The 13,221-nt window shown below is 37.7% G+C and overlaps 1 protein-coding gene across 3 annotated transcripts; it reads left to right on the top strand.

The window, feature by feature from the left end:
• Positions 1-420: 420 nt before the first annotated feature.
• Positions 421-12,703, top strand: LOC124636746 (isocitrate dehydrogenase [NADP] cytoplasmic-like). Of its 3 annotated transcripts, XM_047172876.1 has the most exons (10): positions 421-466; positions 885-989; positions 4,605-4,720; positions 5,488-5,632; positions 7,252-7,451; positions 8,842-8,976; positions 9,327-9,430; positions 9,557-9,707; positions 10,602-10,835; positions 11,988-12,703. In XM_047172876.1, exons 1-10 carry the CDS (start codon positions 436-438, stop codon positions 12,141-12,143), a joined length of 1,377 nt encoding a protein of 458 aa, XP_047028832.1. In that variant the 5' UTR covers positions 421-435; the 3' UTR covers positions 12,144-12,703. The 3 variants fall into 3 exon arrangements, with proteins under 3 accessions (XP_047028832.1, XP_047028847.1, XP_047028839.1); XM_047172891.1 differs by lacking the exons at positions 421-466; positions 885-989 and adding an exon at positions 2,300-2,357; XM_047172883.1 differs by lacking the exons at positions 421-466; positions 885-989 and adding an exon at positions 3,784-4,120.
• The last annotated feature ends 518 nt before the right edge of the window (positions 12,704-13,221 follow it).

Raw genomic sequence — 13,221 nt, 5'->3', positions numbered from 1 at the left:
ATCAAACAATACTTTAAGCCTTGGGTCTTTACATTTTCATCAATAGAAAGGCTGATTGGTGGTATCAACTATCGAATGGCGAAGGACTAAAATGCCAATGCAAACACACATTTTGGTAAATATGCAGCCACGCTGCTATCAATAAGTGAAGGCCTTGGCTAGAGGTCGGTGATCGGTCTGACCTTCATGTCCATGGTGATGAACTGTGCGCCGAGGCTCTCGATCTGCTCGCGCACGGCGGGGCGCGTGTCGAAGGCGCGCACGGCGGCGCCCATGCAGCGCGCCTGCGCGGCCGCCGCCAGCCCCGCCACGCCGCCGCCCACTACCAGCACGCGGCACGGCGGCACGCGACCCGCTGCCGTCATCTGACCTGCACCACAACACAACACACCTTCACATCTCTGTATACCAAGACCACGTGTACCAAACGCAAAAATGAACATACGCTTCGCTCGCATGGAACAAGGTGATAATGTCTGGCCATTAGGCAAAAAGAACGAAATAGTTCTTCGAGATTGAGTGACTGTTCTTCGTGCTTCTTTAAAACAAGAACACTCGCTTGTATGTGCAGCCATACCTCTATTATCAACCTACATTATGCACAATCATAATCAATATTCTCATGAATTGACACAAACGACATTGATACGAAGCCCAAAAAATGATTGTTTTTTTTTCCTTCTTATAAATAGCAATGAGAAAATTCAATTACATTTAGAGGTCTTCAGTAATATAAATATACTGCACATAGATGTTGTTTTGGACTTGAACTTACATGTATTGGGCAATTTGCTTATCCCTTTCTATTTTGCGTTTCCATTACAATAACGAAAAACGATACATACATAAAAGGAAATTAATTATTTTATATTGTGTCTCACCAGAAAAGAATCTTGGGAAGTGGGCAGCTGCTTCAATCACAGCGCGATATCCAGCTACGTTTGCCATAGAGCTGAGAGCGTCAAAAGCTTGGGCGCGACTAATACGAGGGACGCAGTCCATTGCTAAAAAATATAAGGAATATAACAAAAAAAATATATAAAGAAAATTGAAAATAAACACAGCATATTTAAAAGCCTTACCAAATGCATTCACATTTTTGGCAGCAAGCTTTTTTATCAGCTCCTGGTTTTGTGCAGGATATAAAAATGAAATGAGTGTTCCTTCTGCCCTCACATTCTGCACCTCTGGGTCAACTAATGGACGGACTTTTAAAATGATATCTGAAATCAAGCAAAAAGTTAGAATTCATGTGATTTAAGTTGTATTCTGCATTCGGAAGATTACTATAACTTAATTACCAGACTGGAATGTGTCCTGTAAGCTGGTTATTTTGGCACCTGCCTCTTCATATGTCTTATTTGGAAAATTTGCTAAGGCTCCCGCATTATCCTCAATATTGACACTAAAGCCTTTTTTTACTAATTTACTAACTACTGCAGGTACTACAGCAACTCTGAAAAAGAAAGAATTTTTAAATATTCCAGATATTATTCATGGATGAAACTGCTTGTATTGATTTTACTTCATGTAGGTTCACTTATATCTTACCTTCTTTCATTATCCCAAATTTCTTTTGGTACTCCTATGCTGAGTTTAGTATATGGAACCCCCTGTGTTGGAGGTGCGGTTGCAGAAGAACTTGATAGCCGGAAGTGCCATGATCGTTGTAGAGGTTTGTGGATTTGCAGCAACCTCACTGACCCAGACATATTGGTCAACTATAACATACATTTTGAAATAGATTGCTGCACAAATATTCTACAAGCTCAGATTAGCAATAACATTCTTAGGTAAGTTTCGTGAAATTTAAAATGGCTCTAGATCCTTTGACCATGTATTCTACTATGGTACTAGCTAATAGTGATGTGTCCTGACTGCATTAAAAAGTTGTGAAGCAAGTGATTCTTTTATTTCTGTAAGCAGCATTGAAAACCAAAACTTCTATTTATCAGATCCATTGAAAGGAGGTGTAACTGCAATTATTTATTTATACACTTATTCTTTTTCACCTTTTTAGGAAAGGGTGTTTTTTGAAGACATTAAATGGCAACCCCAAATCAAAGCTGGCAGCTCTGATATGGACAGCTTGTTTGGGGGATCAAATGGTTTTATGATTTTTTGATAGGTTTCGTATCCTGAATTGCAATACATTACAAATTATAAATCACCAATGTGGTAAAAATAATTGCATGTGCCTTTAAGTAGGTAAGATTGAGAAGATATAACATAGCAAATATTGTTAGTAAACGCGACATAATCGACGGGAAAATTAATTTATTTTACTCATGAATAATATAAGAGAATCAAGATAATGGTTGTCGGCAAAGAAACGCGTCTCTGCGTGCGATTATCAAGTAAGTACGTAGAATCATACCTACCTAATAAAAGCTCGTTATCAGAGACCGGACTACTGCGCTAATTAGTCGTGGATAAAAGTATGCACTTTTACTATTGCAGATAATAATGTAGGTCGTACATTACAACGATTCATACACATTTATTTAGAAATTATTACGTTAAATACGCTAAAGATTGAGGTTGATAATAGTTTCCTAACTTTTGTTAGAAAAAGTAATTACGAATAAAAAATCTAATGAATTATAGGTAATTATGTCAAGTTTTGAAAGGAGGAATTCAATACGTTATAATAATCAAGTGCTTGCAATTACCTGCCCCCAAGCCGGGTTCCAAACTTGCTGTAAAAACCTCTTGCTGGCTCAATAACAATAATTTCCGAAGTACGTTCAAGAACAGAAGGACTTTTTTATTGTGGTTGAAACTCACGCTTGTAGCCCAATACCGAACTTGTGTAGGAATTATATTTAGACGAGCCGAAAACTACCACGAGTGAAAAGCAAAATGAGGACACCAAAATTATTATTCTTTATTTCGTTTGGTATTTATTCAATACCCTGACTCGCGACAACCGCGGCCCGGCGTGCCCAATACGGCAATAGAGCTGGCATTCGCAATACACTCTTCACTCAATTCGATAACGACAACAACCACAATATTATTATCGTTTACGTAGTGCCGACAACCGGCAAGTTATCTAGCTCTGGGAATCAGTGGGTGCCGGCCCGCAGGTACATTGAACTAAAAAAAATGGTTGAAACCGACACACTTGTCACGATGCAGTCTCTATCTGCTAGCCTGCTACCTGCAAGTGCAATGCGTGCACCACTACCCAGTGCAGTTTGCAGTGCTATGAATGTGTGGGTGCATCATAATCATAACAGACAGTTTCTTTGTGAACCATGTACGCACACCAACGTTTCGTGATACACACAGAAACAATCACATCTTTATGTGTGCGTGCGTGTGTGGATAATGAATGAATGAAAATGAATAGAACGATTTGACGTGCTGTGCGGTGTTGCTAAGATATTGTAAATTTTTCTGCTATAGACTTTCGATTTAGAATAAAATAAACCAGCATGACATGTCAGTGTTCCGGTTTTCTTTGCAGTTGACCTGTCAGTCACCAAACATGGACATTCTATCACACATAATTAAGAGTTTCTAGTACAAAATCTAAAATTATGTTAAATCTACTAATATCTTGACTTTAATTCATATTATCAGCATATTTTTTTATTTTGTCTTACAGCTATACATATTTATTTACAATCAACACATAAACGCAATCTATTACTATATAAGATGATCCTCCCAACCACCACACTACCCACTTTTAACTCCTCATTATCTTCTTAAATAAAAAATGGTAACATCGCTATAAACTGTCAGTTGTCCATAGTGTCCATTACATTGTTGCACAGACGCGAGACCCGCGAGACGCGGTAGTATTGAGACTGTATGTAGAGTATTGGTTTGTAATGTGTATATGTGTGAGTGGATTCGGGTATTCGGATCGTTCATTCAAAACTGCTAATTTCATTCGCTCATTCATTCACTGTCCGGCCGGTTTACGCCTCCACTGTGCTGCGACTCCAACTTGGCAGCCAAAAGTTCGAGTTCACCGCCCGCTTGTACGTGAAATATATTTGCGTGTTAAAAGGGCTACGGTGCCAATTATTCATTTAAGAAATGGCCGGTAATAGTAGAAAATTATTCAAATGTTTAACTGAAGTTAACATGTTTACGTCAAGAAATTGTAAGTATAAAATTATAGTTATTCATTTTTGGTTAGATAACTTTGGTATTAGTTTAAGCGTTCACGACGGACACAACAATAAAAAAAAAATAGGCGCTGTATAGTTTTAAACTGAGGGAATCACTTGAAATCTAGTTGTTTCATTACTGTCAATTTAGTTGTAGTAAAATTAGAACTTTGGCCCATGCAAAGTACATGACTAAAAAAAAATGTTTTAAATTAATATAAATAATTTATGTTTGCTTTATATTCCTATATGGCTACTAATTATTCAATTGAGACCAGTCATCCTATGCGCTTGGTTAATTAGTGTTCTAATTTAACACTTCAATTATGTTTCAAAATGTTTAGAAATTTACATGGTTGTGAGAAAATAATATTTAAAAATGAATGATATATATAAAAATGAATAATGCACTTAAATATTCATATGTGATCCCAAATGAAATATTAACTTAAATGATACATTGAATTATCTGTTAAGATGGCACAGCCAAGAGAGTGGTGGCTAAGAACCCAGTGGTGGAAATGGATGGTGATGAGATGACCCGCATCATTTGGTCCATGATCAAAGAGAAGCTTATATTCCCTTATGTTAAGGTATGTTACTTCAAATATGTATTCATTTCAAAGCTGTGTACTACATTTATTCTAAGTCAACTTAGCTTATATATTTTTCTCATGGTATTTAATAAACGCCACATGGATTTTAGCATTGTGTATAATGTTAAAAGTACTAATGTGTGCTATTGATACCTGCAGTAAACCACATAAACAGCACAATTTTAATTATAATTTGATAACATAAATCTCAGAGAAACAAAGAAGAGTTAATGGTATCAATTAATAGCTATTGTACAAAATAGTTAGAGCATTCAGGTTATCTTTGTATTAGAACTACTTACTTTCCTTATCACATTTTATTATGCCAATGTTACCATTTTACTACTTGGTTATCATTTGTAACACAAGTCTTGCACATTCATATCTAAATGCCTTATCACTTGCGTATAAAATTTTGTTAGTTTACTAATTTTGTGGTAAGATATGTTTGTACATGCATTTTGGGACTGTACATTTCTTTTAATTGCATCCATCCCCAAAGCGTTCAGCAACGCTGTTTAGTATAAATTATAATGTACAAAAATATTTACTTGTCAAATGGCTGTGATAAATGGCTTCCCTTTCAGATGCCATAAAAAAATAGAGGTCTACCTTAAAAAAAATACGATAAGGTCCACTTTTGCTAACGGCCAAATTAGGATCTAAAATAGTTTTTTGTCCCCTGTACAGCTGCCAGCACTGTTAGCAGCAGCAGTGCTATTGCAATATTTAGGCCTCAGATTAACATCACTAAATATTTATAGCTGGATTGCTTGTACTACGACCTGGGCCTGCCGCACCGCGACGCCACAGACGATCAGGTCACTATTGACGCAGCACACGCTATCCTCAAGCACAATGTGGGCATCAAGTGCGCCACCATCACGCCCGACGAACAAAGAGTTGAAGGTTAAATCCTTAAATTATACATGCCTACTTGTAGTAATTGAACTTCCAAAACAAAATAATCAGGGGTTATTCAAAAGTTATCGTTATTTTTTCGATAAGCCTACGTGCAGGCGGCTGTCCTAAAAAATATTAAAACAATAATATATACTACAATAAATTCAATGTTATCGTCATGAACTACACATTACATACTTATTAACATTATTAAGTAACTAGCTTCTGCCAGCGACTTCGTCCGCGTTAGATTCGGACTTTGTGTAAAGAGAGGAAGAAATAATAAACACCAGCCTATCCAATTATCTTAATCTATGCGTACCTAACGTATAAAATGTAAACTATTAATAATTTGTTATTGAACGAATATTTAAACACTACCAAAATAACTAATACTTACCTATTTTATAAAATAGCACAAAAGAAACTTAAAAATAAATTGTTTAAAGTCTAGCTGCAAGTTTTGTTAGGTCAATTATTGTCGGTCAATAAGGTTGAACACTCTGAACGTCTATTCGCATCAATCGCATAAACAGCCAAATAATGCATTATTTGAAGCTCGCGCAGCCACCGCGCCGCGAGCCGCGTCGAGCGCGGCGACCGTTGCACAAAAATGATCCTTATAGCATGATTCAGTATTCACGCGCGATGTCTTATTACCGTCTCTTATGTATAACTTTGGTGTTTCTTTATCGATTTATATGACTCTTTTTTATTGAATAGGTAAGAATGTTAACTTTTTTTGTTTAGTGTGATTGAGAGTGTCAGAAACGTAATAGTAAAGCAATATAATTAGAAAGCCAAGAACTGCTAAACTATCGACAGTTACACGTGTTATTGTGAGTCAACCATAAAAGATAGACATATGCTGCCAAGGGATATTTTTTACATAATTTTAAGGAGAACATTTCCGTCATACATGGTTTCTGTGTAGCTTAAACCATTAAGGCTGGACACGCGACGGAAGCTTAAAAAATGGAGTAACTTCGCCCGTTTTCCCAACATTTTCCTTCACTGCTCAGCTCTTATTGATCGTAGCGTGATGCAAAGTATCCTATAACCTGCCCAGGAGTATGAAGAATAAGTGTACCAAGTTTCGTTAAAATCCGTCAAGTAGTTTTTATTTCCATAACGAACATACAGACAGACAGACAGACAGACAGACAGACAGACAGACAGACAGACAGACAAAAATTTTACTGATTGTATTTTCGGAATCAGTATCGATCACTTATCAACCCCTGATAGTTTTTTTGGAAATATATTCAATGTACAGAATTGACCTCTCTACAGATTTATTATAAGTATAGATTATATACAATGTTTCAACGTAAAGCGTCGAATTGTCTGCCCGCCGCGGTACTTAGGGTTCAATCACATAAGGAGTTCACAGTCAAGTCAAGTTAATAAAGGAAAATGACACGTGTGAGAATTAGCCACGTTTTAGGTTCATTAACTTGTAAGTTATAAAAATAAGTCTTCCCACAGTCAAACGTCGGTAGCAGTAGCCGATATGCATAGATCTAAGTCAATGGATTTAATTCTTATAGCATACAAAAAGTTCATGTGCACTGAATCTTAATGCACTCATTTAAACAACTATATATAGAACGTATTTGTTTTAGAATTCAAGCTCAAGAAGATGTGGCTGAGCCCTAACGGTACCATTCGTAACATTCTCGGCGGCACTGTGTTCCGTGAGCCTATACTTTGTAAGAGTATTCCCCGAGTTGTGCCCGGATGGACAAAAGCGATGGTTATTGGGCGTCACGCACACGGGGACCAATATAAAGCACAAGATTTAGTCATACCCAAAGCTGGCAAGGTAATAATAATAAACGATCCTTTATTATGTTATGTTATCCTAAATAAACAGCTTGATTGACAATTAACGACATATGGCTTGTCGTAAATACATAAGGCCATAAGACCATCCTATGGGAGGCCTTAGTATGCATTAAACATCATCATCATCATCCTCCTGCCCTTATCCCAATTTCATTTGGGGTCGGCGCAGCATGTTTTCTACTTCCATACTCTTCTATCTGCCGTCATCTCCCAAGTAACATTCTTTCTTACCATATCTACATTCACACAATCCATCCATCGTTTTTTTGGTCTTCCTCTTCCACTATATCCGTCCACGTTCATACTCATCACCTTCCTCACAACATGACTCTCATTCCTCCGCATCACATGCCCATACCACGACAGCCGGTTTCCACGCAGTTTTTCTGATACCGGCGCCACTTTCAAACTTCCTCTTATATACTCATTCCTCACTCTATCCATTCGCGTGACTCCACACATACCTCTTAACATTCTCATCTCTGCCGCATGCAATTGTCTTTCATTCGTCGCTTTTGTGAGCCAGCACTCTGATCCATAGAAGACAGCAGGTCTGACCATACTCTTGTAAATTTTCCCCTTAAGTTTAAGGGGAATACGAGGGTCACAAGTTGTTCCCGTTACCTGCCGCCATTTCATCCATCCTGCGTTAATTCTGTGCGTAACTGACCGATCTATTTCGCCATCGCCCTGAATAAGCGAACCGAGATACCGGAAATCGGAGCAGACTGGAAGAAGTGCGTTATCAAGCGCTATGGCTTCAGGACTGGAGAGACCGCCAAAATCGCAGAACATATATTCGGTCTTGGTTTTGCTGATTTTTAAGCCAACATTCTCCAGTCTCTGTTGCCAACTCCCCAATCTGCTCTGGATCTCAGGTCCGTCTTCACTAACCAGGACGATGTCGTCGGCAAACAGCATGCACCAGGGTGCCTCCTATGTCCGCCGTCAAGGCGTCCATGATAAGCAGGAAGAGGTAAGGACTTAAAGCCGACCCTTGGTGCAGGCCCACAGCCACACTGAACTGGTCAGTATTGCCGGCCGACGATCGGACATACGTACAGGACTGCCTGTACATCGCACGAACTAACTCCACATACTTCCCAGGCACACCTTTCTCTTTCATGGCCCACCACAACACTTCCCGAGGCACCCTATCATACGCTTTCTCAAGGTCAATGAACACCATGTGCAGATTCCTGTGCACACATCTGTACTTCTCGCACAACTGGCGAAGTATGCATTAAACATGATTTCTTAAAAATGCTTGGTTAATTTTCATCACCAAAAACATATTAAAGTGGACCGTTAAACTCAAGCTACCTGCATTATTTCAATTTATATGTATTAACACGTTCTAAATACAGGTGGAGTTAGTGTACACAGCAGCAGATGGTTCGGTGGAGAGGCGACCACTTTATGACTTCAAAGGACCCGGTGTTGCCATGGCTATGTACAACACGGACGAATCCATCCGTGCTTTCGCGCATTCTAGTTTCCAGGTACGAAGCTATTTTTAAACGAACATTTTAGTTTATTTTATTGCTTGATCTGTATAACCCGGACTTTTTAACGCGTTATCGCACTTCAAATATTGAGTACTATTAATAACCTATTGTTTTATTTTACTCTGTCCAAATAATAATAACTCTAGAAGTAAATAAAAAATAATATCGATATGACGCACTCAGAGCAATGTATCGAAGAGTTTAATTGTTCGGTCACCGCGACCTTGCTTCAATGAGTCTTAATACATATCAAACTCGAACTTGTTTAGACTATACAGTACTATTTGCAGTTATTAACATGCATTTACGATTTGCGTCATAAATTATGTTTTGTCTTTAATCAGGTGGCACTGCAGAAGAAATGGCCTTTGTATTTGTCTACTAAGAACACCATACTCAAGAAGTACGACGGGCGTTTCAAGGACATTTTCGAAGAAATTTATCAAAGGTATTAAAACGCATTACTTATGTAACACCTTGCTAGTGATTTGGAGATAAAAACAGCTATATCTTTTCACTGATTTAATGATGTTGATATGACCGTTGCACTAATTCTTTTATCTCTGATCGCTAGTGATTACAAGAAGCAGTTCGAAGATGCAAAGATATGGTATGAGCACCGGTTGATCGACGACATGGTGGCGCAGGCTATCAAGGGCTCGGGCGGCTTCGTGTGGGCCTGCAAGAACTATGACGGCGACGTGCAATCTGACGTAGTGGCTCAGGTTTGTGATAATACTAGTTTAGTCCTAGTTTATAATACGTGTAAGTACACACATAATAAATACATAACATAGTCGTCAATGTTACAAAATGGTACTTATGATCTGGGGCCCGATTCTCCTAAGTTAATAATGTCAAAATCGAATAGAAATCGAATCGCAATATGATCGCAATAGCAGTTTTAACCATATCGGGCATTCTGCTACTAATAAAAGACCAATCGTATTCGATTGACATTTGATTGGTGTGCGATTGGTCTGCTATTTTGGTCTATACGGTAGTTTGCTGTACAATCATTTTGCAATCGTAAATCATTTGCAGACAAAATGATTCATTATTGAATGACAGAAAAGGATAAAAACGTTTATTTCAAAGAAAAAATAGCGGAATGCCACATACGCTTCAATCGTAATCGAGTCGGGATCGGATCTCAGTCGAATCGAGTCGAACGTCAATCATATGTCGCTTAAGTAAAATTAGGAGAATCGGGCCCCTGGTCTCAATTCACCGCTTGTGGTCATTCCGCCAGCCTCTAGACAAGTTTATTTGTGACCGCAGCGCCAATGCTATATTATTAGCGAATAAATTGATCACAGCCTTGTACAGACACGTATAGAACAAAACAGGTTTGTGCACGAATGTGAATGAACGAAGAAAACAACGAGAAAACAATACCCTTTGATTGCTTATTGAAAGATACGGAATGGCAAATTACCTGTAATACTGAGCATATGGTCCTGGGTTCGATTCTCAGTTCGCAGAATAGTGTGACAAAATACCTTTTTAAAGGGTTTCCTCATCAGGATTTTTCAAGCATCAGTTTTCTCAGATGATTTTATGCTATTTCAAAGACAATAGAAATCGCAATTAATTTCGATCTTCTATCTTGCCTACAGGGCTACGGGTCCCTGGGTATGATGACGTCAGTGCTGATGTGCCCGGACGGGCGCACGGTGGAGTCGGAGGCGGCGCACGGCACGGTGACGCGCCACTACCGCATGCACCAGCAGGGCAAGCCCACCTCCACCAACCCTGTCGCCTCCATCTACGCGTGGACCAGGGGCTTGATTCATCGCGCTAAGCTCGACAACACGCCCGACCTCGAGCGGTTCGCACTCGCACTCGAAGACGTAAGTCATTTGTTTAATACCTTCTTTACCGCTTTTTTAATTTTACTGCTGCGCACTGAGCACAGGCCACTTCTCGTACAAAGAAGGAATGAGCGTAAATCAACATGTTCGTTGAAGATGGACATCAGAAGCTCTAACATTATATTAAGTTGTCTCCCTCTAGAATTTTCATTCCAAATATTGCGTCTCTATCTGTAGAAGGTATTATTGTCGCGGACTGTTAAGGAAAACATTGAAAATATTAATTGTAGGTAATGTGGTGTATGGAACTAAACCTTACCTTGAAAATTATTATGTACATAGCTTTTAGCAAATATTGTGATTGGAATAACAAACAACATGTACATTTTGGATGTTATCATTAATGTTTAATCACTCCAGATATTACGTTATCTAAACTTACTTGTTTCTTATCACAAGTAATGCAACCCCTCCCGCAGTCTTTATCAATCATTATCAATACTTTCATTCTAATTTAGGTAAACTTAATTGCAGATTAACAAAGTAGGTAATCGCTAAGGCTAAATCATTTTGATAAGCTGCCGATTCATCGATATTGGAAGATGAATATACCTACGTGGTTGCAAATTCTCAGCATTGAAACAATTTCCAAAAAACAGAATATCTGATTAAATGCCAGTCGTTCAGTCGCGCCCATAAAAGTGGCAAAACGAGTAGTTCTTGTTTAAAACGGGTTCATCGACACTCGCGAACAACACACACCTTTTATTTTTCAAATAAGGTCATCACTCTTTGAAATATTCAGTAACAAGTTGCACAATTGGCTTTCTAGCTATTCAATTTTACATGTACTATATTCATTTCATTAAATATAATTCATCAAGATATATAGGACTAAATTGCCTGTGCCTCCATGCCTTTCAACTCAATCGGTTCAGCTGTTTTAGGGTGGAAGTGAAATAAACAAACTCACTTTCGTATTTTTAATCTCATAGTAGGGACGGAGAATATCGCATTGCGCCTTCGTGTATTTCGGGCTATAAAAGAAAAGTAAAAGTACCGCAGATAGCGCTAAGTACGTAAACATTGATTCAAAGCGTCATTGCAAACAAACTTCACCTTCGCATTATATTTTTATAGAATTACCCACCTACTATGTTTTTACCTAATACCGCAAACTTACTTTTGCAGGCGTGTGTGGAATGTATCGATAGCGGCAAAATGACCAAGGACTTGGTGATCTGCATCCACGGACTGAAGGACACCAAGGAGGGCATGTACTTACACACCGAGGACTTCCTCCTTGCCATCGCTGATCAACTCGAGCGTAAACTAACTGCCAAATAAACTAGCACAGATCATTTTCTGTTTTAGCGCTAAACGAGATTATTTTTTTAAATAGCATTGTAATTTACTGCTGGTCAGCCTACATCACAACTATATCAAACAACTAAAACAAAAGATGTATCGGATTTGTTTTTTTGAAGTCGGTTGATAAGTGAAAATGTAATTATATCTTTAAAACTTCAAGAGAATTAATGGTGCTTCCAAATGTTGTTCTGTCCTGCAAATTGTTATTATGTTTTCAAGGCTTCAATTTGTTTCAGTTTTTATTTTATACATATTTTCAATATTAGGTATTATGAAGCATAGATATTAACATAATTTTACATCCTGACAACATCTAGTTGAATAATGTACTAAGGAATAATCTCAGAACGCGATAAAAGTGCCTTTTTATAATTTTAGGTAGTTACAAAAATAATAACGTTGGTGTGAATTACGTAATATTGAGACTGATATAACGCCGTATTTGGGACCGAGTATTATAATCTAAATACATACTCAAAGATGGGAAGAAAGAAATCGATCCAAATAGTGATGTGAACGAAATGAAAAATGTTATTTTATTATTACATAGGTACAATTTAATATTGTAATTATCTAAATTCTATTGACGAGGACCCTGCAGTGTGACCTACCCACCAAGTGAGTCGATAATTGAATGAGAACTGTATCGCTTTAATAGTACCCTTTGTTACTTAGTAAGAATATGAATTTTAATGCATCTTCGGTAGGTAAGCATATTTTATATTACATATAAATATTTTTATAATTCCATGAAATACTGAGCTGTAATATTCAATGTCTTGACACTTGAGATTGTAAAATGTATTTCAGAAATAAATCAATCTATAAAAAATGATCTTTATATTTACCAAATCACCGTAAACAGTGTTGGGATAAAATTTTGAGGTACATATTTGAAAAATTTATAAAAGTGAGAGCAGGTGGAGTGGACAATTAGGGTAGTGTATAAATTATAAATTGTTTACTACTTCACTTTATACATAATTTTACAATATTTTGCTTAATTCTAAAAAGTGCTGTATTCTTTGATCTAATACACTTAAGGGGCATTGTA

This window comes from Helicoverpa zea, chromosome 2 (assembly GCF_022581195.2).
Source record: "Helicoverpa zea isolate HzStark_Cry1AcR chromosome 2, ilHelZeax1.1, whole genome shotgun sequence".
Taxonomy (NCBI): domain Eukaryota; kingdom Metazoa; phylum Arthropoda; class Insecta; order Lepidoptera; family Noctuidae; genus Helicoverpa; species Helicoverpa zea.
The sequence above is the reverse complement of the archived record's forward strand: the minus strand, read 5'-3'. Positions and strand labels throughout refer to the sequence as shown.